The 21,876-nt window shown below is 45.2% G+C and overlaps 1 protein-coding gene across 1 annotated transcript; it reads left to right on the forward strand.

Moving 5' to 3' along the window:
- Positions 1 to 4,842: 4,842 nt before the first annotated feature.
- LOC115323369 (long-chain-fatty-acid--CoA ligase-like) lies at positions 4,843 to 13,445 on the forward strand. The gene is made up of 5 exons (XM_040206405.1): positions 4,843 to 5,016; positions 6,398 to 6,599; positions 11,430 to 11,533; positions 12,190 to 12,392; positions 13,159 to 13,445. Exons 1-5 carry the CDS (start codon positions 4,888 to 4,890, stop codon positions 13,184 to 13,186), a joined length of 666 nt encoding a protein of 221 aa, XP_040062339.1. The 5' UTR covers positions 4,843 to 4,887; the 3' UTR covers positions 13,187 to 13,445.
- Positions 13,446 to 21,876: the final 8,431 nt, after the last annotated feature.

The raw sequence follows: 21,876 nt of genomic DNA on the forward strand, positions 1-21,876 counted from the left end.
CCAGCGACCTCTCGTTCAGCAGCCCGACGCGGTACCTCTCGGCCACAAAGACAGGCAGCCTTTTCGCGCTGTTCTTTTTTTTTTTTCTTTTTTTTTTTTAATTTTGAAGTATGTACCAATTCGCCCAAGCCTCAACTTTAGCATGAACTCTACTTTTTACGGGCACAACCCAACTGAAATTAACCTGGGGTTTTTATCTCTTATAAATATGGCCGAATAAAAAGTGTGACTCCCTCGCATGAAGAATATGGTGCAAGCAAGCTCTAAAGAAGAACATACGTGCGTACCTTGTGTCGTTTAAAACGCAACAAGTTGTTTTTTTTGTTTTTTTTTTGCTGCTGCCGTTTTTTTTACAGACTTAAAACATTTTATATTTTTGCTTTATGGGTTGCATGGTTCCGTTCAACGTTCTGCTGTAATTTTTCCAGTGAGAATGTATTGCCTGCTACCACTTTCAGTGTCGTTTCTATGTAGATTTAAAGAAAGGTTGTTATGTTGTTTTGTCACTTCATTGGTGACTGTCTGCTTTACTTTCCTTGGCATCGTCCTTGCCGTGCAGAATTCGGTTTTTTGTTGATGTTCATTTTAACAGTTCTGTTTGTCTCCATCACTAGAGCCCTGCGTGGATGACACTCTGATCATCCACACCCGATCCAGATCCTCAGACTTCATACCCGCATCTGAACCGCATTTAGAGACTTTGTATACGTATCCGAACCGCATCCGCAAAAATCGGAACGTATCCGACTCTCAACCCCGCATTAATTTTACATTAAAACAAATCAAGCATGACTAAAGTTTTAAAAAAAAAGACGTTTACAAATCTCTGCAACGCGAAATTAGAGCGCAGCTCTTGAGGAGGATGAGGGGAGGCTACTGAGGGGAGGGTATGCACCTTCTTCTCTTCTCTTCCTCCTCCTGCTCCTCTCCCTTTTTCCTCCTCCTTTCTACCCTCAGCTAGGGTCAGTGGGGACACAAAGAGTGGACCCTGATGATGAGAGGAAGCCCTCTCGTCGGATCGGAGCTCATTTCGTCCGTGGGCTCTTCAGGCAATGCAGTTAGCTGACCCTTGGGGGCCGACTGCCTCGACGGCTCAAAGGGCTTCCTAAGGGCAGATGTACGGGGTGGCTCTCCTCTACGTTCCAGGAACGCGTTCCTTTTAGGAGGGAGGAAGGAACGCCGCCGTTCCATTTTGCATAGCTGGAACTGGAACGGGAACTCGTTCCATTTTTACGGGAACGAAAACAGGAACGGCGTTCTTTTTTTCGCTTTTCGGGTTATTTTTAGTTTATTTCTAAGAGGGAAATTCCGAAAAGTATAAAAACAATATGCTTATAAAGAGAAGGATCTCGTTAACTTTGTTGTTATTTATCTTAGGGTTTATTTCGTGGGACCTTCGCTTGGTAACAGTCGGGTGCAGGAGAGCTAATGGACATTGATTCTTTTTTCAGTGTCCGAGACTGTGGTACAAATAGCAAAATTTTTAGTCGAAGGAAAAGACACAGAAAAAGGGACGTCTCAAACTCAGCTACTCTCTTTGCTTCCACGAATCCTCATACACCCGGAAATTTAAGACCGACTACAGCTATTTCCACAAAAAAAACAACCTACAGTTACAACAAAAGAACACGTCACCAGACATCGAATGCACCATTATATCCCGAACACTGGTCACCTAGGAATTAAACAAAAATTAATTTTTATTTCATCTCCTCCGCTCCTCCTCCTCCTCCTCCTCCTCCTCCTCCTCCCCCTCCTCCTCCTCCTCCTCCCCCCCCCTCCAACCTGAACAACAAATCCGACATTTTACGAAGGGCTGGTAGTTGTCAAGACTGAGATTTCAAAAGCCGTGCCCTCTTCTGCACTTGCTCGTCTTGGGGACAGCAACGTCGAGAAGCAACTATTGGGAAATTCGAACAAGGAACTTTGTTAGATTGAAACGTGGGAGGTTGTTGTACAATTTGGCTCATCTGAATTGCCCATCACAAACCTGAGTATGGTTAAACGCTGAGTTTTTTTAAAGCTGAATACAACAACCAATGAAAACTTTCTTCTGTTTGTTTCCTTCTCCTCTCCTTTTATTACGACACTGAAATTCGTATGTTGCCATTTGATAGAATAGATAGATAAAAAATGCCTTCGTTTAATCTAACTAAATATAGTAATTAGCTCAATAGAAAAGTAACCTATATGTAACGATACGTTCCTTTTTTTAAAACTGTAACGGGAACGAGTTTCTTTTTCACAAATGGAACTTGTAGCTGGAACGCGTTCCAAAAATCAGAAGTAATTGGGAACGAGCTTTCGTTCCTCTTTTTGAGGAATGTGTACAACACTGACCTCAGCCTACCCACCCTTAGACAAGAAGGAAAGGCGTTTCCTTGCCTAAAGTTAAATGTTTTCGTTTACCTTCAGTGTAAGAATTTTCGTTTCTTTTTTTCATTGCGAACAGGTTCGAGGGTAGGCAGGGTGACGACCATCAGAATACACACATTGCGATTAGTTTTCATACACCTCTGCCACACGGTTCTTACTGCCCGAACCGAATCGTTGCCACTTGAAGCACCGCTGAATGTTCGACACATGTGGTCGAACACAGCATTCAAGGTAGCCTGCCTTTACAGTCCCAGGGAGAGCGGTCCAGTCAAAAGTAAAAATAAACACCCTTGCTCTTGTGATCTGTGTCATCACAGCGAACGTTGTTTGTAGCGATAAAGGATGACGACTGGAAAGGGGTGTAGGAAGTCTCTAAAGCTACGAAAGGCCGAAGCTAGGGAGGCCTGCAGGTAATGGAAGGTGGCTTACGTGGTGCTGCGCACGCGACAAAGGAATATCGGTGGCCGGGGGCCAAGCGGGCACACCGAGCAAGGAAAGGGACATCGACCTAGGTCGAAGGTTCGAACAAGACTGATTTATGAGGCCGTACGGGGCACGCACTTCTCGAACTTAGGATCGAATCGGTGCGCTTGCAGTGGCCCCCTATAAAGTAGCGCGCCAAAAGAAAATACAAACACTACGGTGGTGCGCCGTGCCGCATCAACTCCCTGGTTGGAAAGGCCCTCCGCAGCTCAGCGTCAATCAAATCTAGCCAGTTGTCCCCAAAAAATAAGTCCTTAAATAGTTTTAGTTTTCGATGAGGACTGACACTAACTTTCTAGTCGGACGGTGCGTTGAGTGCCAGAAGGGTATCACTCTGCTGCTTGGCATTGATCTCCATAAAAAGGGCTCCAGTCGACATTTTTTTTTTTTTTTGGCGCTACATTTCTCCCCAACAACGCCTCCAAGTACCTTAGCAACTCGAAAAGGCGACAGTTTACTAAGGGGCTGATCGCTTTCAAGATGTAGGATTATAAACAAGGAAAGGTTTATGTTTAGGACCCATAGTAAATGGGAGGATGATTCGGTGCCTCGGGTGCATCGCCCACCACGGAGCCCAACACGAGGGTAGGCACTGCGCCAGTAAACTACCAACAGTACACTACCAGTGTTTCTGAGGCACAATATCCAAGCATGGTTACACGAACTGGACCTGATGCCACAAAAGTTGGGTGCTTGCTGCCTAAGAAGGTGAAAAAAGAAGGAAGATAGCGTACCAGAAAGAGAAAGGAGGAGGTAAAAGTGAATGAAGAAAACAGAAGACGCGATTGGTTGAATATCCTGGCCGGGCCTTACCAGGACACCCGTCTATGAGATGAGCAAAAGCCGAAGTTGTTTGTTGCCTCGCCCGGTGGGCCCCGAAGGGTTTAACTAAGCCTACCCCGGGCTTAGTTCAACAACTAGGATGCCCTTTTACAGCGATACCTGGCATGGGATCTTTCCACCACTAGAATTTACATTCGTTGTTGATGTAGTAGTAGTTGTTGTTGACATTGTACATGGCGTATCAGGGCGTAGGCTGTCCGTCGTCGAGGTTTCCAAATCTTTGAAAAAGAACGTCCGCCTCCCGCGGGATTCGAACCTCGGTCCGCTGCGTGCGAAGCGGAGGCGTTCCTCCAGAGCCGGTTTTTGCAGTACCCGACGCCCACTGCACGCGTTCTCTGAAAAAAAGAAAAAAAGAAGAAAAGAAAGCTGATAACAAAACGCCGTTGTTGCACTGTCAATGCCAAGAGCTCGGCCAGGGAGCCGCACTTTCATGCGCTCTGAAACAAAAAAAGAAACAAAAGCGTTCGGAAGAAATCGGTAAGATGTCTGTTTCGTTTGAACGCTTTTGTTCACGCACCCCACGTTGCGTGAACCCGACGCCGATTGTCCAACAACTTTGCCGAGACGTGTCGCAGCTACTGCTGGGACTGTACGGCGGATAAACACAGCGCTGCTAATTTTTTTCCCGGACACGGGAAAGTCGCGCGCAGCCAGATATAGGTGGGTAAACCCACGTCGTTCGGAATCCGCGGTGACGTCGCTTAGCAAACACCTACACATGGAGGTACCACCTGCGGGGTTTGGCGCAGAGAAATACTATGGAATTTAAAATGCCACAGAAAGCGGGTTTTAGTTTCAGATCTGCGGGCCGTGCGTCACAAAGCAATCTATTCAAGGGCTATTAGCTTTGGGATAAACTGCTGCCTACTTGTGAACGGTGAACTAACAACGGTATATTAGGAAGGTAAATATTATTTTGAAAGTAGCGCAATACCAAGCGCCTCATGCAGGGCTGAAGAACTAAGAAAAATAATCTCCCTCCGAAGAGTTTAAAAATAGACTCGTGAGTTTGTCAGCCTTTGAATAAGAGACCTCTGGTCTGTGAAGCAGGCGTGTTTTTTAAGGTGATAGATGTCTTGTCTTGCTTTGCATTTTAGGGCGCAGCTCTTAGGCACCCGATTTGTTTTCCTTTCAGATTAGAGTCGCTAGACATAATAACCGGAGGAACCCTAAGATATCAGAGGAATGTCGCTGAAAGCCCGCATCGAAGACGGCATTGTACATTCACCCTATCCCGGTGGTTCTGTACCAAAGATTTCAGTCTGTCAGGCCATAAAAGATAGGCTGCTTCAACAAGGTGAACGGACTGCATTAGTAAGCATGCCGATAAGTTTTGTGTACAGTGTGTTGAAGAAATGTGACCACTATGTATAATATAGTGTTAAGCAGAATTAAACTTAGCTGCATCGCTCATTTCTCAAGTGCAGTGCAGGACCTGTTATGTTTTCTTCTGTATGCATACCCCAGCAATTAAGGATAGTCCACCCTCTTGCAGTGTGGTTAAAACCAAGCACCTTACAACTTCTCGTGGTCTCGTACGATGAGAGAACACCCTGGTGCCTTCTATCAAGTAGTGGAGGAACACTTGAGATTTCCTCATACATTTCCTCTCTTGTAGTGCATCATAAACTTTTTAGGCTTGAAAAAATTCACAATGTTACGAGCGACCATTTCTATAGATAGTACGCACATTTTATCTGGCATAGACTGCAAAACCTTAACTCTAGTGAAATGAAGTTACGGGGCGACCTGATAGATGGCAGCAGCGTGCTAGCTTGTTCTCTCGTCCTGAGAGACCACAAGGCTGCACAGCGCACTCGGTTGCAACTAAACACACTGCGTGAACCAGCTTCGAGCCAGAAGCCTGCTTAGAAGGCTTGCCATTGTCGTGATATACCTAATATAAATTCAATCGTTAACATCATAACCTTGATTGTGTAACGGAGACTATAGAGGCAAGTAACGATGCTAGCATAATCCTGATCAAAGGGCTCAAAGGTGCCATATTTCTTAACGGGGAATTCGTATTACAATAGCTAGGAAATGCGAACAGGATTGCTTCTTAAACTTTTTACTGCGTGTGCCCAACCATAAAGCCTCTGAAACGCAACGGTTCCTACTACAATAAAATGAAAGTTATCTTTAAAAAAAAGCTTAACTTAAAGAAACTGACAATTTTGTAAAACATAAAAAAACTTCAAAGAGTCTTCAATATCACGGATTCCTATCCTTTGGACAAGATAAAAATTGTTTCGGCAGGTTTATTGCTTTGTTAAGTGACGGCGCGTAATAGACAGCACAATTGCGGTCGCCAAAAAGTCCACGGCAAATCATACTGAATTGCACGGTACAATACAAATACCTATATTTTCTTGTCAGCAGGTCAATTTGTAGCTTACTAGGCCAGCTCTCAGGGAAGGTAGGAACTAAAAAGTCGGAGGCTAATTAAAGTAAACATGCATTTGCAGTGGTGGACATACTGGTAACTCTAAAGCCGCCAGAAATATACGTTATGCTTCTGGGCACTCTACCTTCTTCGAGAGGAGAGACTAGATCGTGACACGCCAGGCATGATGTCCTCACTCACAGTATTACACATGCTCATAGTCGGCTTTTGGTGATTCCAAAATAGGCTTCCTGCCATTACGGTTATCCCAATTAAAAATAATATTTATTGACCCTTCTGCCGCTGCAGATCTGCAAAGAAAATAAAGTGACAAGCTCAGAGATGCTGAAGATGCTTCATCAATACGCCGTCGGTTTCCAACGCCACGGCGTAAAGCCAGGCGACAAAGTGCTCGTACACGTGGACAATTTTCTGGAAAGTTTCATTGCCATGTATGGAGTCGTGTTTGCTGGAGGCGTCGTCATACCATCTGAGCTGGCATCAGAAGAAGGTAGGCAGGTTCAATCAGCCTTTGTTAAGCTTTTCATTTGAAAAGCATCGGTATCTATATTTAATAAGGTTCGCTTGCATCGGTACTTTTTCAAACGAATTAATATGATGTTGGTGTTGCTTGTCCCGGCAGCGTATTCCCGTTTGCTCAAGGAGTAAGACCGTGGAGCAAGCAGAAGACGACAGTGACCCTTTCGCGCTCGTTGTTTATTTGAGGTAAGAAGAAAGCTTTCACCGAGGACGGCGGTGAGAGTTGTCTTCTTATCTCAAACCTAACCTTACCCAACCTAATCTAACCACTCTCACCAAGGACGGCGGTGAGAGATGTCTTCCCATCTCGAACCTAACCTTACCTAACCTAACCTAACCTGTGTCAGGTTAGGTCAGGAAATATCTTCCAATAGATCAATTAAGTCAAGGTAAATGCTCAGGAGGTTTGGAAGTTTCCAATTAATTCAATAGTTGTGTGCCATAGTTAGTTCTGTTTCTAGTTTTTACAACATGCCTATGTCTAAAATTGTAGCGTGTGTCAGAGCTTGTAGATTCCGACACTTACACTCTGTTCACCCCTAAGTCGAGACTGCGGTGGAAGCGACGTCCGTGTTAGACCAGTCCTGTGCCTCTCTTTCGCCAGGTCATCACGCTCCAGGCCATGCCCACGCGTGGAGGGCTAGGTCAGGTGATAAGAGGGCGGCGGCTGATTGGTCCGGGGGCAACGTAGCTCCCACCGTAGTCTAGCTTAAAGGGACACTGACACACCCAATTTTTTTGTTAATTTTTTGCCAGGCGATTTAAAATGGTTGTTGGAATACTACCCAATTGATATTTTGCTACAGAGTCGCGTATTTTTTTTTTTTTTATAAAGCCGAAAATCGCAATTGCTCGAAACCGAAACCGAAACCCATACCGCACGGAGAAGTGGAGAGGAGAGAGCGAGTGGCGGAAGTCACGTGGCTACACCCGACCGTGCGATTTGTTTTTCCGCACGTAGCAGGCGAAATGCGCCGCGGGGTCCGTTCACCGTGCGATTCCTTTGCAGTTATGTTTGTTCCGCTCGTTGTGCTGTACTTCAAGATGAGATGTGTTGTACATTTAAGTGTTGGCAATTAGGAGTGAGTGTCTGCCCGTGGTGAATTTTCATGATCGGCTCCGAAACCAATACTACCAAAATGTTGCATAAAGAGCTGCCTCACATGTCCAGCATCTGAAAGATCAACGAGTCGGGATCAATGGCTGGCTGCAATTCCTGTAGAACAGTTATGGGAACCTCAGAAAGCGGACTCTACCCGATTCATATGCTCCTTGCATTTTGTCGAAAGTGACTACATTGAGTTCGCAGGTGTCAAAAATGGAATCCAATACCATTTAGTTCGGGGACGTATTGTCCACAACAAATGTCTTTTTCAGTGATAATAGTAACAAAAGAAATGTAAAAATCGCAAAATGTTTGACAAAAAAAAATGGTACGCATATATTAGGGACCGAACGCGTGCCCACTGCGTGTGAAGCGGACGTCTTTCCACTGAGCTAACGAAGGAACTGTTTCGTTCGTAGTAATGCAGCCAGTCAACTGTATGTCGGAAAGTTTGCTGCCGTTTTCTCTTCCGGACATGCACTCCCGGCTTGAAGTCGGGCAACATCACGCACTGGCCACATTCGCACCTAATGAAGAAACCGTACGCGTGCGTATTCAACTCGAAGTGCGCACTTCGTGCTTGACGTTCGAGCGAGCGATGTCTTCAGCCACAAGAAAGGACGACGGCTCGGCGACGTCTTCGTGCAATCGGCTTGCTGGTCGGGCGTGTCGTACGGAATGAATATCAATTCTTTTGATCAGTCAGAAATTTCTCTTTCGAAGGAAGACAGAATTCGCCGGCACCGTGAACGACAGTTTTGAAGTAAAGGTCCCACGCCCGTCGTCGGTGATGTGACGTCAAAGAGCTGAGTTGGTCTAAATGTACTAAAACTAAGATTTTCCTGTTTACACCGCAACAACCTTATGTGCCTCAAAGTGAACCATACTGAACAGTGGTTTTGCTGGGGCAGGCGAAATAATTGTGAAACATGATGAATAGCTTCTTTAGATGTGACTCAGAAAGACAGACGACTCGCCGGTTTTACTGTTCATTCAACGGGGAAGGTTCTCACTAGAAGGGTGACATGTTTCTGTCTTCCTCATTTAAAAACCGCAGTCCGTGTCAGTTTCTTAAGTCGGGCAATGGCAGCTCATTCTTAAAAGGAGTCGTCACGTGAAACGTTTCCCTTCCGCCTCGGACGCAATATAATTCTATTCTCCCAAGAGAACTATACTCGGCCACAACTTTTCTTGGCAATGCAGTGGAGAGAAGGAGAGCTCGTGCAGAGCTTTATTTAGCGCTCAAAATGGGAGAGGGAACGCGTGCCTATACCCTCCGCTGCATTGCCAAGGAAAGTTGTCGGCGAGGATAGTTGGCTTATATATATCCTCGGTCATTCCTTCCAAGGACCATTTATCCCAAACACCCGAAGAGCCAAAGTTTTTGCACATTGTCACACAAAGGCCTGGATAATTGCTAAGCAGAAGCATCGCCAGTTGAGGAATGGCGCGAGCTCCCTGAATTGTTTACTTTCCCAACAAACGGGGGGCTATATCCGCATATAGGCTTATTCCCGAATAAAATTCCCAAGGGAAGGCACCGAGGCATACCGCGAGTGGCACCTGCTTTACTCGAGAACGCACAAAACGTTCTTTGGCTTTTACAAGGCATTTGGAATTAACTATTTATTCCGGTCGTTTGTTCTTCACAAATGTCGAAGCTTACGGTTTGACCTTGCTTGACGAAAGTACAAGGCTGGGGATCTGTTTGTCCTGTCCTCTCAGCTTTTAAATTGTGTTTAACTAACAGGTGATGTGCCCTTCGCCTTGCAGCCTATGAGCCGTTCATCCCTAAGCTGACACACTGTCAACTTAGGAATGAACGCTGGAAGCTACGTGTTTGTTGGAGCAGTCACACGTCTATCGTTCGCCACGTAACCACGCTCTCGTTCATACCCAGGCGCAGAGAAAGGGACGAGTGATTAAAGGAAGGTGCTTGATTGGTTCTGGTTGGCTTGCAGCTCCCACCGCACTGTCAGCTCAGGCATGAACGAAGTATAGTATCGTCGTGGTGCCGCGACGCCGTGGATCTTCGCGCCTGAAGTTCGTAACCCGTTGCCTTCCAACGATGTCCACACGCAAGCTTTTCTTCTTCGCCTTTCCAGCCCCTCTCTGTACGTCTGTTCAGCGCTCAGGTGGCCGTTGTTTATTTCCTCAGATGCTTTTTCCTACATTTCACCATGCAAAATAAATTTTCTCTGCTCTTCTAAAGCTTGCAAACGAATTTTCTAATTTGGGACAAAAGTAAATTTAAAAGTAATGAGTAATTTCCTCGATATTACTGCCTGAAAGTAATTCATTACATTACTAAATTACTAGCCTAGAGAGGTAATTCATTACATTACTCATTACTCCAAAAGTCATTTAATTACTGCAATTCCGTTACAGTAATGTCATTAATGCCATCTCTGCTCGAGACGGTCGGTCGCATCCGCTGGTAACACCACACCCGGGCGCAGAGAAGAGGACGGGTCAGGTGATCAAGGGAAGGAGGTTGATTGGTTCTGGTCAGTTCCTAGCTCCCAACGCACTGTCAGCTCAATGATAAACGAAGTTTAGCATCATCGTGATGGCGTGACGGCGTGAATCTGTCTTGTCTGGAGTTCGTGAGCAGTGACTTTCCAGCGATGTCTCTACACGTCAGCGTCAGCTTTTCTCCGCCTTTCCAGCCCGCCTTTGTGCGTCAGTCGAGTTCTTCGTACGAGCCTTTGCGGTCAGATGGCCATCTATCATTTGCTATGATATCTTCTTCATGACAATTCACCATTAAAAAAATGTTCCTCTTTTTGTTTAAAAGCTCGGGCTAAGGGACTTTTTAATTTGGGATAGAGCAATGAGTACATTTATCGAAGTTACTGTCTGAAATGAATTCATTACATTACTAAGTTACCAGCCTATAAAATTCAATAATTATATTACTCATTACCACAAAAAGGAGTTTAATTCCTGTAATCTCGTTACAGTACTGTCATTACTGCCATCTCTGTTCAGTGACCACAATGCGGTGCTGGTTTGTGTTCAATAACATTGTATAAGACGTTGAGGCAGTAACATTAATGAGAGGAACGGTTCATGCATATACATGCAGTTTCTTCGTTCCCTGGATTTCAAATTTGGGCGCGCGATTTTCGAAGTGTACTTCAATTACCCCAAGGCAGTTCTAGTTTGTGTTCCTAAAATTGCTTAACATTTTCACAAAATGCTCTCTAGTTAATACACCCTTATTGGTTCCAAAAAGCCACGGAATTTTCGTCCGGTGTGTTACTCGATCGGTTTAATACAAAACGCCTATGCGGACTCCATGGTGCGCGCTCGCACCTTTACCGTTCATTCAGACCATCTGTTCTGAAATGACACCTTAGCGGCTCCGATGTCACACCTCAGCTGTCGCTGTGTTTTACCTTACGGGTAGCGTAAAAGTTTAAAATTTTAAGTAGATAATTACGCGAGGTATTTTCATCTGTACCTTTTAATTTGGTTAGTCATGACCCCTTTCGCGTGCCAATTTTTATTTAGACCCAGAGAAAGCCTGTTATAAACGGCCTCCAGCGGCGTTTCCCTTTTTCATACCCAACTGTTATTTCTTAACGCAGTTTGAGGCGAGTCCTTAGATCTTATTAACTGAGTGCAGCCTTCGCGTTTGCAATTTTTTTACGTAAAAAAAGAAATTTCTGGCAATTTTTGTAATTTCGACAGACGAACTTCAGACAAAAATAAAGGACGGAAAGGCCAGTCACGTGCTCACCACACCAAGCGAAGGCGACCTGCTGAAAGAGTTAACTCCAGACACGCATATTCGGGTAAGCATACGTATATGAATACTGTAATATAGCGATAGATTCCCCATCCCCGAGAGATGTGAGAAAACCCACGCCTAGTCATCGTAGAGTTCGGATCAATGATGACCTCGGCGTAAATGCGACTAGGTAGCTATGGCGGGTTATAAGCAAACATTGCTGACTGGAAAGTAGAGTCGTCTTTCCTTCATCGTCCCTCACCGCGATAACATGTGTGGCAGAAAAACCTAATCTAAAAATAGCGTTCTTTCAACTTTTCTTATTTGGACACCGAAAGTTAACCAACTCTATTATTTCACCCTATTAGGGCCTCAATTTTAGGCGGGCTATCTCACGGGATTTCACGGTAGGTAGGCGTAACTCTTCACACACGAATCATAACGTTTTGGTTCCATATTCGTCTTCGTATCGACAAAAGCGATCGAAGAAATCTTTTCTCGTTGATGGTGTACTTATCTTTGAATTTCATAAAAAATGCTTAGCAAGGCTTTGCAAACGTGTACTACGTTAAATGTGCCTATGTGACGCCTGCCGTTTCAATGTACTTCTCGTAAAATCAATTTGGGAGGATGGCTAGCTGTCGTTTCAATGTATTAAGTTGGAAATTTTCGTAGAATATAAAAACGCTCTCTCATTTGATACTTTTTGTTAATTTCCAGGAACGCTTTGTTGTAGGTGATAAGCCTGGATTCATTTCGGTGACAAATTTTAAGAACGTACCGGAAGAAAGTTTTATTGACCTTCCAGTGGTCGATGTTGAAAGAGAACTGATCGCTCTTTGCTTCACATCCGGCACAACGGGCCGCCCAAAGGCCGTCGAAGAAACGCACTACAGTTGTGTCGCTGGGCTCCAACTATACAGGTATGCAATATCGTCAATGCAGCACAAAAAAAGAAAAAAAAACGCAAAAAACAACAACGATCTATTTTTTTTTTGTTTTTATTACAATTTGAAGAAATATTGCACAATTTAATTAGAAACAATTATACTATGAATTACTTCACAGACAAAACCTCATGATTGCAACGTTCCCACTAAGAGCGATTCAGTTAATTAATTATTTTGTACAGAAATCTGGGTGTATCGTGTCGGCTGCGTAGTGGATATTGGACAATTTTATAGTGCCGCGTGCATGGCGGAGTTAGCAACGCACGCATCGTGCGTTTGCCGGTCTGAACGGGCTTCGCACTCCGCTTTGCCCACTTTAGTTTTATTTCTTCTTCTGTACTCTCTTGGAATGTCTTAGCCCATTGTCGGCTGTCATCGTGTATTCTGGCTAGGAAGACTCTTGAACGTGCCACGTCGATAAACGCAGAGGTAAAGCGCTTCTTCGGAAAAGTCGCTCTTCCGTCGCCGACGCAAGAGTAGTTGGACTTTCTCCTTAAGTTTGTAGGCACATGTTCATCTCGTTAAATTATTATTTTTAGCTTTACATATAGGGCTGGGAACTAATCACTTTATTAATAATGTTGTAATAAGTGTAAAGCGATTTATTTTCCCCTAGAAGCTAGTTCAGTACCCGGAATAAAACTAGGTATACCGGATAATATGTGATTGAAGAATTCAAAATGGGATTGATGAAAAGATAGGGCTACCTGAGAAAGCCACCTTCCGCGTGTCTTTACAGCTGGATGCCCGCTTCACGCCGAAGCTGAGAAGCGGCACTCGTGGTGCTGCTTTCGCCTTTTGATGCATATAGCTGGAGTACGAGGGCAGCAGCGTTTAATCCTAATTCGTAATTTACTGTGTTCGATTGAACAAGGTGACGAAACTTCAAGGTCAAATTGCTCGACGTGCGCTATTCGTAGAGCCCGTTCCCAGATGCGCACCGAGGATGTGGAAAAGGGAACCAGAAGATCACAATGCCGAGGACGGTGCCCGATACTCCTACATGACTAAACACAACCCCCCCCCCCCCCCAAAAAAAAAAAAAAAAAAAAAAAAAATTTTGTGTTTTGTTGGAGTAGCAGATTCTGCACCAGCCGGAGTAAAAAACTGTCTAAACAAAACAAAAAAAAAAAAAGAAAAAAAAAAGAAAAAATAATATTGTGCAAAAAAAAAAAAAAACGCACACTCTTTAAAAAGAACGTTGCGGCGAGCGCGTCGACTTTAAAGGGGTACGGAAACGAAATTTTAGCGCCGATCTTTCTGCATAAATATGGGCTAGGGACAGGCACCACCTCGGAAATATCAATATCGCGCTGTAAAACACAGGAGAACTAATTTTAAACTTAATTAAACGATTTCAAATTCACATCTGGTGGATGGTGGGAAAGTTCTCGTGACATCACTTGTGGCATAGGAGCAGCGCCGTTCTGCGGTAATACGGCGTGCCGGCAGAATTAGCCTAGGCCTGAACGCATTTGCAAAGCCTTGGCGGAGAAAGCCAAAGCGTAGTTGGCCACATTGAGCTCGTTCTCGTTGCGGCTCTCTGCACGACACGACCCGAGCGTGCTTCTGGCACGGCCGGTATTAGTTGCTGCGAGTTGCGAGCTGCGAGACGACGTTAAAAAAGACATGTTTGAACTACGAGAGAACCAGCAAGAGCCACGCAAATACCTGTTCACACTCGGAGCGGACACGCGCGTTTGATCGAAGTGCTGGATTCGCTTTGTTAGACCGCGTTTCGGTAAGCGCTTCTGGACCGATCTTTTACGATTGCAACTCGATATTGACGTAACACGCGGCAAAGAAAGGTTGGACCGACAATCGCGTAGCTCCCACGAACTGAACGAATAAAAAATTCTTCCGACACTAGGAGGCCCATATTGTGGCTATATCTGTACCAGCGCGAGTTGATAGTCAGCGCTGGTCCTGTTTGCCTCTCCGTCTTCGTATTCGTCTTTATTGTGCGCTTTCACTACTTTCAACCCCACGAACTGCTATAGCTCGACAGTGACCTAGCGTCGTGTCAGAATACAAATGGTATACTAGTAACAAAGTGTACATACCGTGTTGCAAAGGTAATCCGTATGGCGTTTATTTGAGCTCTATATCACACAAAACAAGGAGATAGAATCAATGAGAGTCTCTTTTCGACGACAGCGTTCGTCAACGCTGTCTCGGAAAACAAGGAGTTCGAGATGACAAGGGGAAAAGCTTGACCTCTGAAACTTAGTTCAGGGATCAAACTATTCATCCGGGAAGGGTCCACAAGGGTCGCGCGGGCATATTCCATTCAGCAAGCCAGCCGGTCATGGGCAGACGGTCTTGGCCAAGGACCGCCGGTGGAACGGTGCGCCGAGTCGGTGTTGCTGCTAGGCCTACTATATTCTGCTGAGCTCGCTTGGTCGGTAGAATCAGACTCGTACGTAATCCGTTACAAGTAACGAAATTACTTGTAATCCCTTACATTTATCAGTAATTTAGTAACGGAATAATTACATATTTTCTGGAGTAATTTTAAAGTAATTCCCTTACATTTTTCACGTAACGGATTCCTTGTAATCCGTTACATTTTTTTTTTGTCAGAACCAACCCCCCCCCCCCCCCCCAATCTAAATAAAGATTTTTTTTGATTTTTTTTTCATTTTTGGAAAGTCGAGCGCAGTGGCACTGTCACGCGAATCGACCAGCGCAAAGCGAGACTTGGCACTTGAATCTATCTTTTTTTTAGACCCTAACATCAATGTCGAAAAATCCAAATGAACAATTCTACAAAAAAAAAGGGGGGGGGGGCAAGTTATTTCCGATTTTTTTTTTACTCCCTTTGTTTTTTCTTTGCGATTGAAGACGGGGAGAGGAGGATGCCAAGTGATTGTGCACCTCTTCGAGAAGCTCGAGGCGGTAAGTGCACTGAAAAGAATTAACAATGTCCTTCTCGGTTATAGCGACTAGAACCATTTTCATAATGTCACAACATGAGACAACGCTCCGTCTACCTTACCCTTTTTGTGAGTCAGCTTTTTGCGAGCACTTAGAAAATGGTAATAGTCTTCCTTTCTTCTTCTTCCTGCTTTGCCGCAGCAGTACGCATCTTATCTCAAGCAGATATTTTTACAAATAAAACATAATTTTGGCTGACGTCGACTTGATATTTTGGCTTGATGAGAGAGTGAAACTCATGTACTAGAGTACCAAGCGCGGCTTACTTAGTACTCTAGTACTCTACCGTTTGCTGCCCGTGGTATCAGCGGACGTCTATCTGGAGAACACCGGAGTAAAATTCAGTCGGTCCGTGCTCCGTGCGTTTTTGAACGGCACCAAGAAAGGTACACACGGAAAACGTGCGTTTACATTTCCTTGTTTTAACCGACGTTCTAATTAATTGTTGCTCTGAGTTTCTTTTTTTTCGTTTATTACTTATATTTATATACTGGAAACTTTTTTTATTTACCAACGTCTCAAGTGAGGCTCGAACCGTTCAGAACCAAAGGAAGAAGAATATTGAGCCAAACCTTATTAATTATTTAATTATCACCTTACTGTTACAACTATGTTTTGCTATTGATGACTTCTACAGCTTCGCGATATAGACAATGGAGAATTTTAGTAGATTGGTCCGATCACTCCGATAACGATATCCGATACTTCGCCGCCGTCTTTGCGTGTGAATCATATCGTTATCGGGTACGGTTATCGCGGGTATCGGAGGTATTGGAAGGATCTACTAAATCTTTCGAATAGCAGGCAACGGCTGCAACGACGAAGCTTTGCTCTACATTCGAGGTAAATAGTACTTCCCTTGCTTCGCTGAGAAAGCTCAATGCAGAGCATGAAGCATTCGTGAGGAACAATATGGCACTCCCATCCAATGCCTCAGCTCAAATGGTGTTCAGCGTAGCAGTCGACATATTGAGTAAGAAATAACGCGAAATGTCTGACGAGACTTTCGAGAGCCAGCTGTTGCTGAAAATACTCAAGGTCATTAAATGGAACAGGTGGCAACAATAAGCACTTGAATAACCCTCTTCACTTTGTTTCTTGCTTGAGGATAATATTGTTAAAAAGTAACGCCACGAAAGTAACGGATTACTTTTTGGGGTAACGGTCAGTTACTTTCATGGGAAGGTAATTGTAATTGTAATAAATTACAATTTAGCCTCGAGTAATTGTAAATGTAATTCCTTACTATTTTTCAGTAACGTGTACAAGTCTGAATAGAATCCTGGCCGTTGTAGCTCTTCTCAGGTGTTTGTGGATCCTGCGTTCTTGATCGTCGTGGCCTTTTTCAAGTACTCCTTCCTTTTTTCTTGCTGGTTGAAGTCGGGACGCACGAGGAGAGCACGTAGAAAAATAAATGCCCGTTGGACGTCGCTACCAAGTAACTGAGCGACGCTGTCGGCCATCTTGATTTGATCGTAAAAGCTGCGGAGCTGTCGTAGGATTCTGTCGTAACCTGCGCAAAGGTTGCGACAATTTCGTTTCGATAATACGGGTTTTCTCTCAAATTTGTCGTACGCACTTTTTCGTCATAAGTTCGCTTTGAGAATCCGACCTCAGAACTGGTTTTGTCAGTGATGCCGTGGTTGCCGACTTCCCGTGGTGCAGCGTGCGTGCAGCCCTTGCACATCTCAAACGGCCACGTTGTCAAAGGTCGTAAATCGTCGACGCGCCACCAAGTGGCAACGCTCGTAACCACAACATCCACGCCGTAGCCTTTCCCGGCTGGCACAAGTGACGTCACGAATGCGCCCAATATCCCAAGAGGCATCGCGCTCTCCGATGGCTGATTTTCGAGCGCGCGCCCAATCGGGCCCCTTAGGGTGAAAAATATATCCATCCGTTCAAAATAAAAACGCCCGATTATGATTTACGCATATCATTGATCATATTAAACCTATTTCTGACCATAATAGGTGTATTTCAAGTTTCGCTTCAGTATCCCTTTAAAGGGACACTGACAGGGAATTTATGCTCGCCAATCTATTGACTTGTACATGACATATGACAGCCAAACTACCTAGAACACGATTTGCGGCTCGAAATTCGTTTTCTTTCAGCCCGAAAACGGCCGATCGAGAACTGGCCGGCTTGACTGGCGCTCACTCTCTTCTCCGTGGTCACGTGCCGTTTTCTATAGCATAGCCACAGCCACCAAAGATAATCAAAGTCATGGGTCATCGGGGGCACACATTCAGTATTAAAATATAGAAAACAAATATGATATACATTTTTTGTAGCTTCTAAAAAAGGCATTTACGTTGAATGAAAAAAAAAAAGTTTCAGAGCCACGTGATTTCCGGTAACTTTCTCCTCTATATTTCCTCTTCCTTCCCAGTCCAGCTTCGGTATCGGTTTCGAGCGGTTCCGTTTTTTTACTTCTTTTTACGTTATTAAAAATATAAATGACACTGAAGCAAAATATTGATTGGGTAGTCTTTTGACACCATAATTCGCGAGGTCAGGTGCTGCCGACGAAAGCGGAGGTTTTGAAGACAACCAGCAGAGTTTGAGTGGCTGTCCAGGCCCACGTGATAGGCTCGCTCCAATATTCGGTGCAAGAACAAAGAAAGTATATTATTTTTCGCCTCGAAAAGCTAATTAATAAACTAATTAGTTAAACGTTTCGAAACAGACCGGAACCGGAGCAAAACCTCCACGTCTGGCACGGAAAATGCCAGTAACGGGATTTGCTCGCCAAACAAGTTTGACTTTCATTGAAGAGTACAGCGAAAAAGCTCAAGCACGCCGCACCTGATGTCACCACCCGCCATCTCCTTCTGAACGATCAAGTCTGTCTGCTATGGTCATCGACTACGAATAGACGAGCACTCGAGCACGGTGCCTGGAGCCAGCTTCAGCTGCGCCATCTTCCAAATGCCATCTTCTACCAACGCGGAAACGCTAGCTTCGGCTCCAAGCTAGCTAGGCTTCCAAACAGACCGCTCTATGCATGGTCATCCCTCGGCTTCGTACTGTTTCACTCAAAGTAAAGACTTAACGCAGATGGCTAATTTCATCCAGCGTTTAATATTTGAAAAAAAAAAAAGCCTTACACGAAAGGAATATCTATTTATTTTGTTGCCACCCAACTTTTTGTTTTCTCCTTTTTTCTGGGAACACGAGGCTAACGTATCAAACTGTCAAAAAATGGTTACACATCGATTATGTATATAACGCACCGGTGATAATTTCAAGAGCTACGCACACTAACATATGTCAGCACTGCAAAAGGGCAGTCAATTACGAGGGCACCCCTGGCTTTGACTCGAAATTATGGTCAGTATCTTTGAGAAATTTGTGAATTTTAAGGTAACGTATTTTCAGACTATCATTAAGCTTCAATTCCTCCTGACGAATACACCCGGAAGAACGTAGAAAATTTCAATCAGTATTTGAAGTTCTGTCATGCCCATGCCGAATGATAAACAAATGAAAGACGTTTACAACTCCCTGTAACGCCGAATCAGAGCGAGCTCTTGAGAAAGAGGAGGGGAGGGTACGGAGAGCAGAGTATGCCCCGCCTCCTCATGCGTACCCTCTCATCCTCCCCTACTCTTTTTCTCCTCCTCCCCAGCTCCACCCCTCCTCCCCCACGCCTCCTCCCTTCCTTTCCTCCTCCTCCCCCCTTGAGGTATTTCGTTTTTGGGAGAACGGAAATGCAGTTCTCATATTTGGAAGCTCCACTCTGTCGAAGTTCTGCCGGTGCCAGGAAATAGGACAGCAGGAGCAAGGCGGGAGAACGAGACAGCGTTAAAGTCAACACCTTGACGAAGCACGTGATACTCTCGATGTCATCCTACTTGCTGTCGTCTCTGTCGAAGGCTGCTCGGCGTTTTTGATTTCCTCAGCATTAGTCTTGAACGTGCTCCGCCGAGATGGCACAGCACAACAGCGAGTGCAGGTCCCTCGGGGCCAATTGGATGTTTTCCTGCATGACTGGTATGAAGCTCTTTTTTGTCTTGCACGAAATATTTAGTGAGTGCGTGGGCGAGAGATACAGAGCTACCACGAGCAAGTCGTTGTCGACCTTGGCGGCCTATAGTTTACCAACTTCGTCTAACGTGCCACAGATATCGATGGGCACAGCACAGTCCCGTACCCATGTAGATGTCCACTTGGATAACGAGTATACAACACGCTTTCATATGTGCCTCCCTGTGATTTATGAATGGTGATATCACTTGCCTGCACAACTGGTAGTTGGCACCTACCATCCTTCTCCCCCTCTCCTCCCCTCCTCCTCCCCCTCCTACCATCCTACTCCTACCCCCGTCTCCCTCCCCCTCCTCATTCTCTTCTCCTCCTCCTCTGCCTCCATCCTTCTTCTCCCTCCTTCTTTTCTCCTCCTCCCTTCTCCTCCTCCACACCTCCACACCTCCTTCTGATCTTCTCCCTCGTCCTCCCTTATTACACTCCTCCACCTTCTCTCCCCCTCCCTCCTTCTCCTTCGTGACGTCACTCGTGACCCTCGTGACGTTACTCGAGACGTCACGTGGGACCTCATTATGGGAAATGTCCCATAATGCAACGCGTGGTTACGCCGCTCAAGCCGGAAACTGCTTTAAGACGTACACTTTGCATTGAAACGACATATCGGGTGACTCAAGTCACCAGGCTCGTTCTAAAACGGACCATAAAAATCGATACCTGGACATATCAATCTAAACTTTTCGTCAAACGTGTATTTCACAAGTCGTTTTTTTCTTGTAAAATTACAAAGCGTAGCTTTCTTTCTGTAAAAAACAGGGCTAAGAAACTCTCCAGGGTCTACGGCGGGCGGCGACGCATAAGACCATTGCCAGTAGCGGGGTGTGTTTGGCGTTCGTATTAATAGATGGCGCTACCTCCTTATCGCGACGGCTCGCGACCGCCGCGGTTTATTAAAATGAACATACTCTTTTTCAAATGTACCATTGGCTAAAATATAAATGGGGACAACATAAACAAAACTTAAAGTAGAAAAAACGCGTCTGCATAACGACGGCGCTTTTGCTGCCAAGGGATTTCGTCTGCCTGTCGTCTGCTTTCTTTCTTGGTCAGTTTCACCTTCGGCCGCTGCTCAAGACGCCATCTATCAATACGAACGCCAAACACACCCCGCTACTGGACTTGGCCGTCCACGCCGCCGCCCGCCGTAGACGCTGGCAAGTTCCTTGGCTCTATTTTTTTACAGGAAGAGAGGTACGCTTTCTAATTTTACAAGAAAAAACGGACCCATGATATACACCTTTGACGTGCAGGCGCCGATTTTTACGGTCCATTTTAGGTCGAGCCTGGTGACTTGGGTCATCCTATATGTAAGCCGGTAAACGTTCCCCCCAAAATATGCTGTTCGTAATAAAAATAGACCTCTTGCGGGAACAAACTACCAATGTTGGCGGACGTCATGGATTGCAAAATCATGCTAATTAGAAAAGTAATGAACTAAAATTTAATAAATAATTTTCTTTAATTCGTTCTTTTAAGCATATGGTTTTATTGAGAAACTTGCTAACCATCATCGAAAGCCACCGAATAAACTCTTTTTTAGAAAGATATAAGGCAGCGAGCGGCCATTTACGGCGTTCAGTAAAAACGTTCAATTCGGACGCGCTTCTAGGTTTCGGTTTCTTATTGGAGCGCATCTCTGCGAGCGCGGTCCTGCTCCCCAGTGGCCGAGACGCGCAAGTTCCAGGGCCGGCGTTAGGCATGGGCGAGCGGGGCGGGCGCTCCGGGCCCCGCGCTTACGACAGGGCCCCGCAAGTGACAGAGGGGCCCCGCGGTCACTCGCCGGTTGAACTTTTTGTAAAATTTCAACATCGCCACTACAGATAACTTTCATTGCTGAATTTTCCAAAGGAAAAAAAAAAATAGTTAGCTGACCGACGGGCGCGGGGCCCTTCGCCAATTTGCGGATTGCTCCACCCGGACAGAAAAATTCCTGTGTTACAAAACTAACCTCTCCTCGTGGAGTTTTCCAAAGGAAAAAATAGCTGGCCGACGGGCGCGGGGCCCTTCGCCAATTTGCAGACTGTTCCACCCGGACAGAAAAATGCCTGTGTTGCCACGATGCCACCCGGACTGTTCCACCCGGACACCTTTGTAATTGCTCAGTTCTCTGTTCTGTTCATTTATTGCATATATAAAAAACCAAGCCAATCTGCACATAGCACTACTGAATAAATACACACCAGAGATATCCCGCATGATAATGTGCCCGTCTCGTTTTTCTTGATGTTTAGTATAAGCGAAGTTAGTTTTAAATTTCAGATTTTGCTTTTTAAACTTTTGTTGACATTTTTTTTTTTTTACTTTCTTGCCCTGGGCCCCGCGTTATGTAGCGCCGGCACTGCGCGCAACACACTTGCGCCATATACTTCCGTCCATCCTACAAGGGAGGCCAAGCGGTGGCTTCGCGCCGCAGGACCGCGGGCTCAAGGATGCCCTCCAATAAGATACCGAAACCATGAAACGCACCCGA

The sequence above is a fragment of the Ixodes scapularis genome, unplaced genomic scaffold (genome assembly GCF_016920785.2).
Source record: "Ixodes scapularis isolate PalLabHiFi unplaced genomic scaffold, ASM1692078v2 PGA_scaffold2__306_contigs__length_199485367, whole genome shotgun sequence".
Lineage (NCBI taxonomy): Eukaryota > Metazoa > Arthropoda > Arachnida > Ixodida > Ixodidae > Ixodes > Ixodes scapularis.

Excerpts from the sequence above, each read along its gene's own strand:
- LOC115323369 (XM_040206405.1), top strand. The coding sequence starts at position 4,888 with ATGTCGCTGAAAGCCCGCATCGAAGACGGCATTGTACATTCACCCTAT. Across the intron at positions 5,017-6,397 it reads AAGGTGAACGGACTGCATTA|ATCTGCAAAGAAAATAAAGT; the intron begins GTAAGCATGCCG and ends CTGCCGCTGCAG. Across the intron at positions 11,534-12,189 it reads CTCCAGACACGCATATTCGG|GAACGCTTTGTTGTAGGTGA; the intron begins GTAAGCATACGT and ends GTTAATTTCCAG.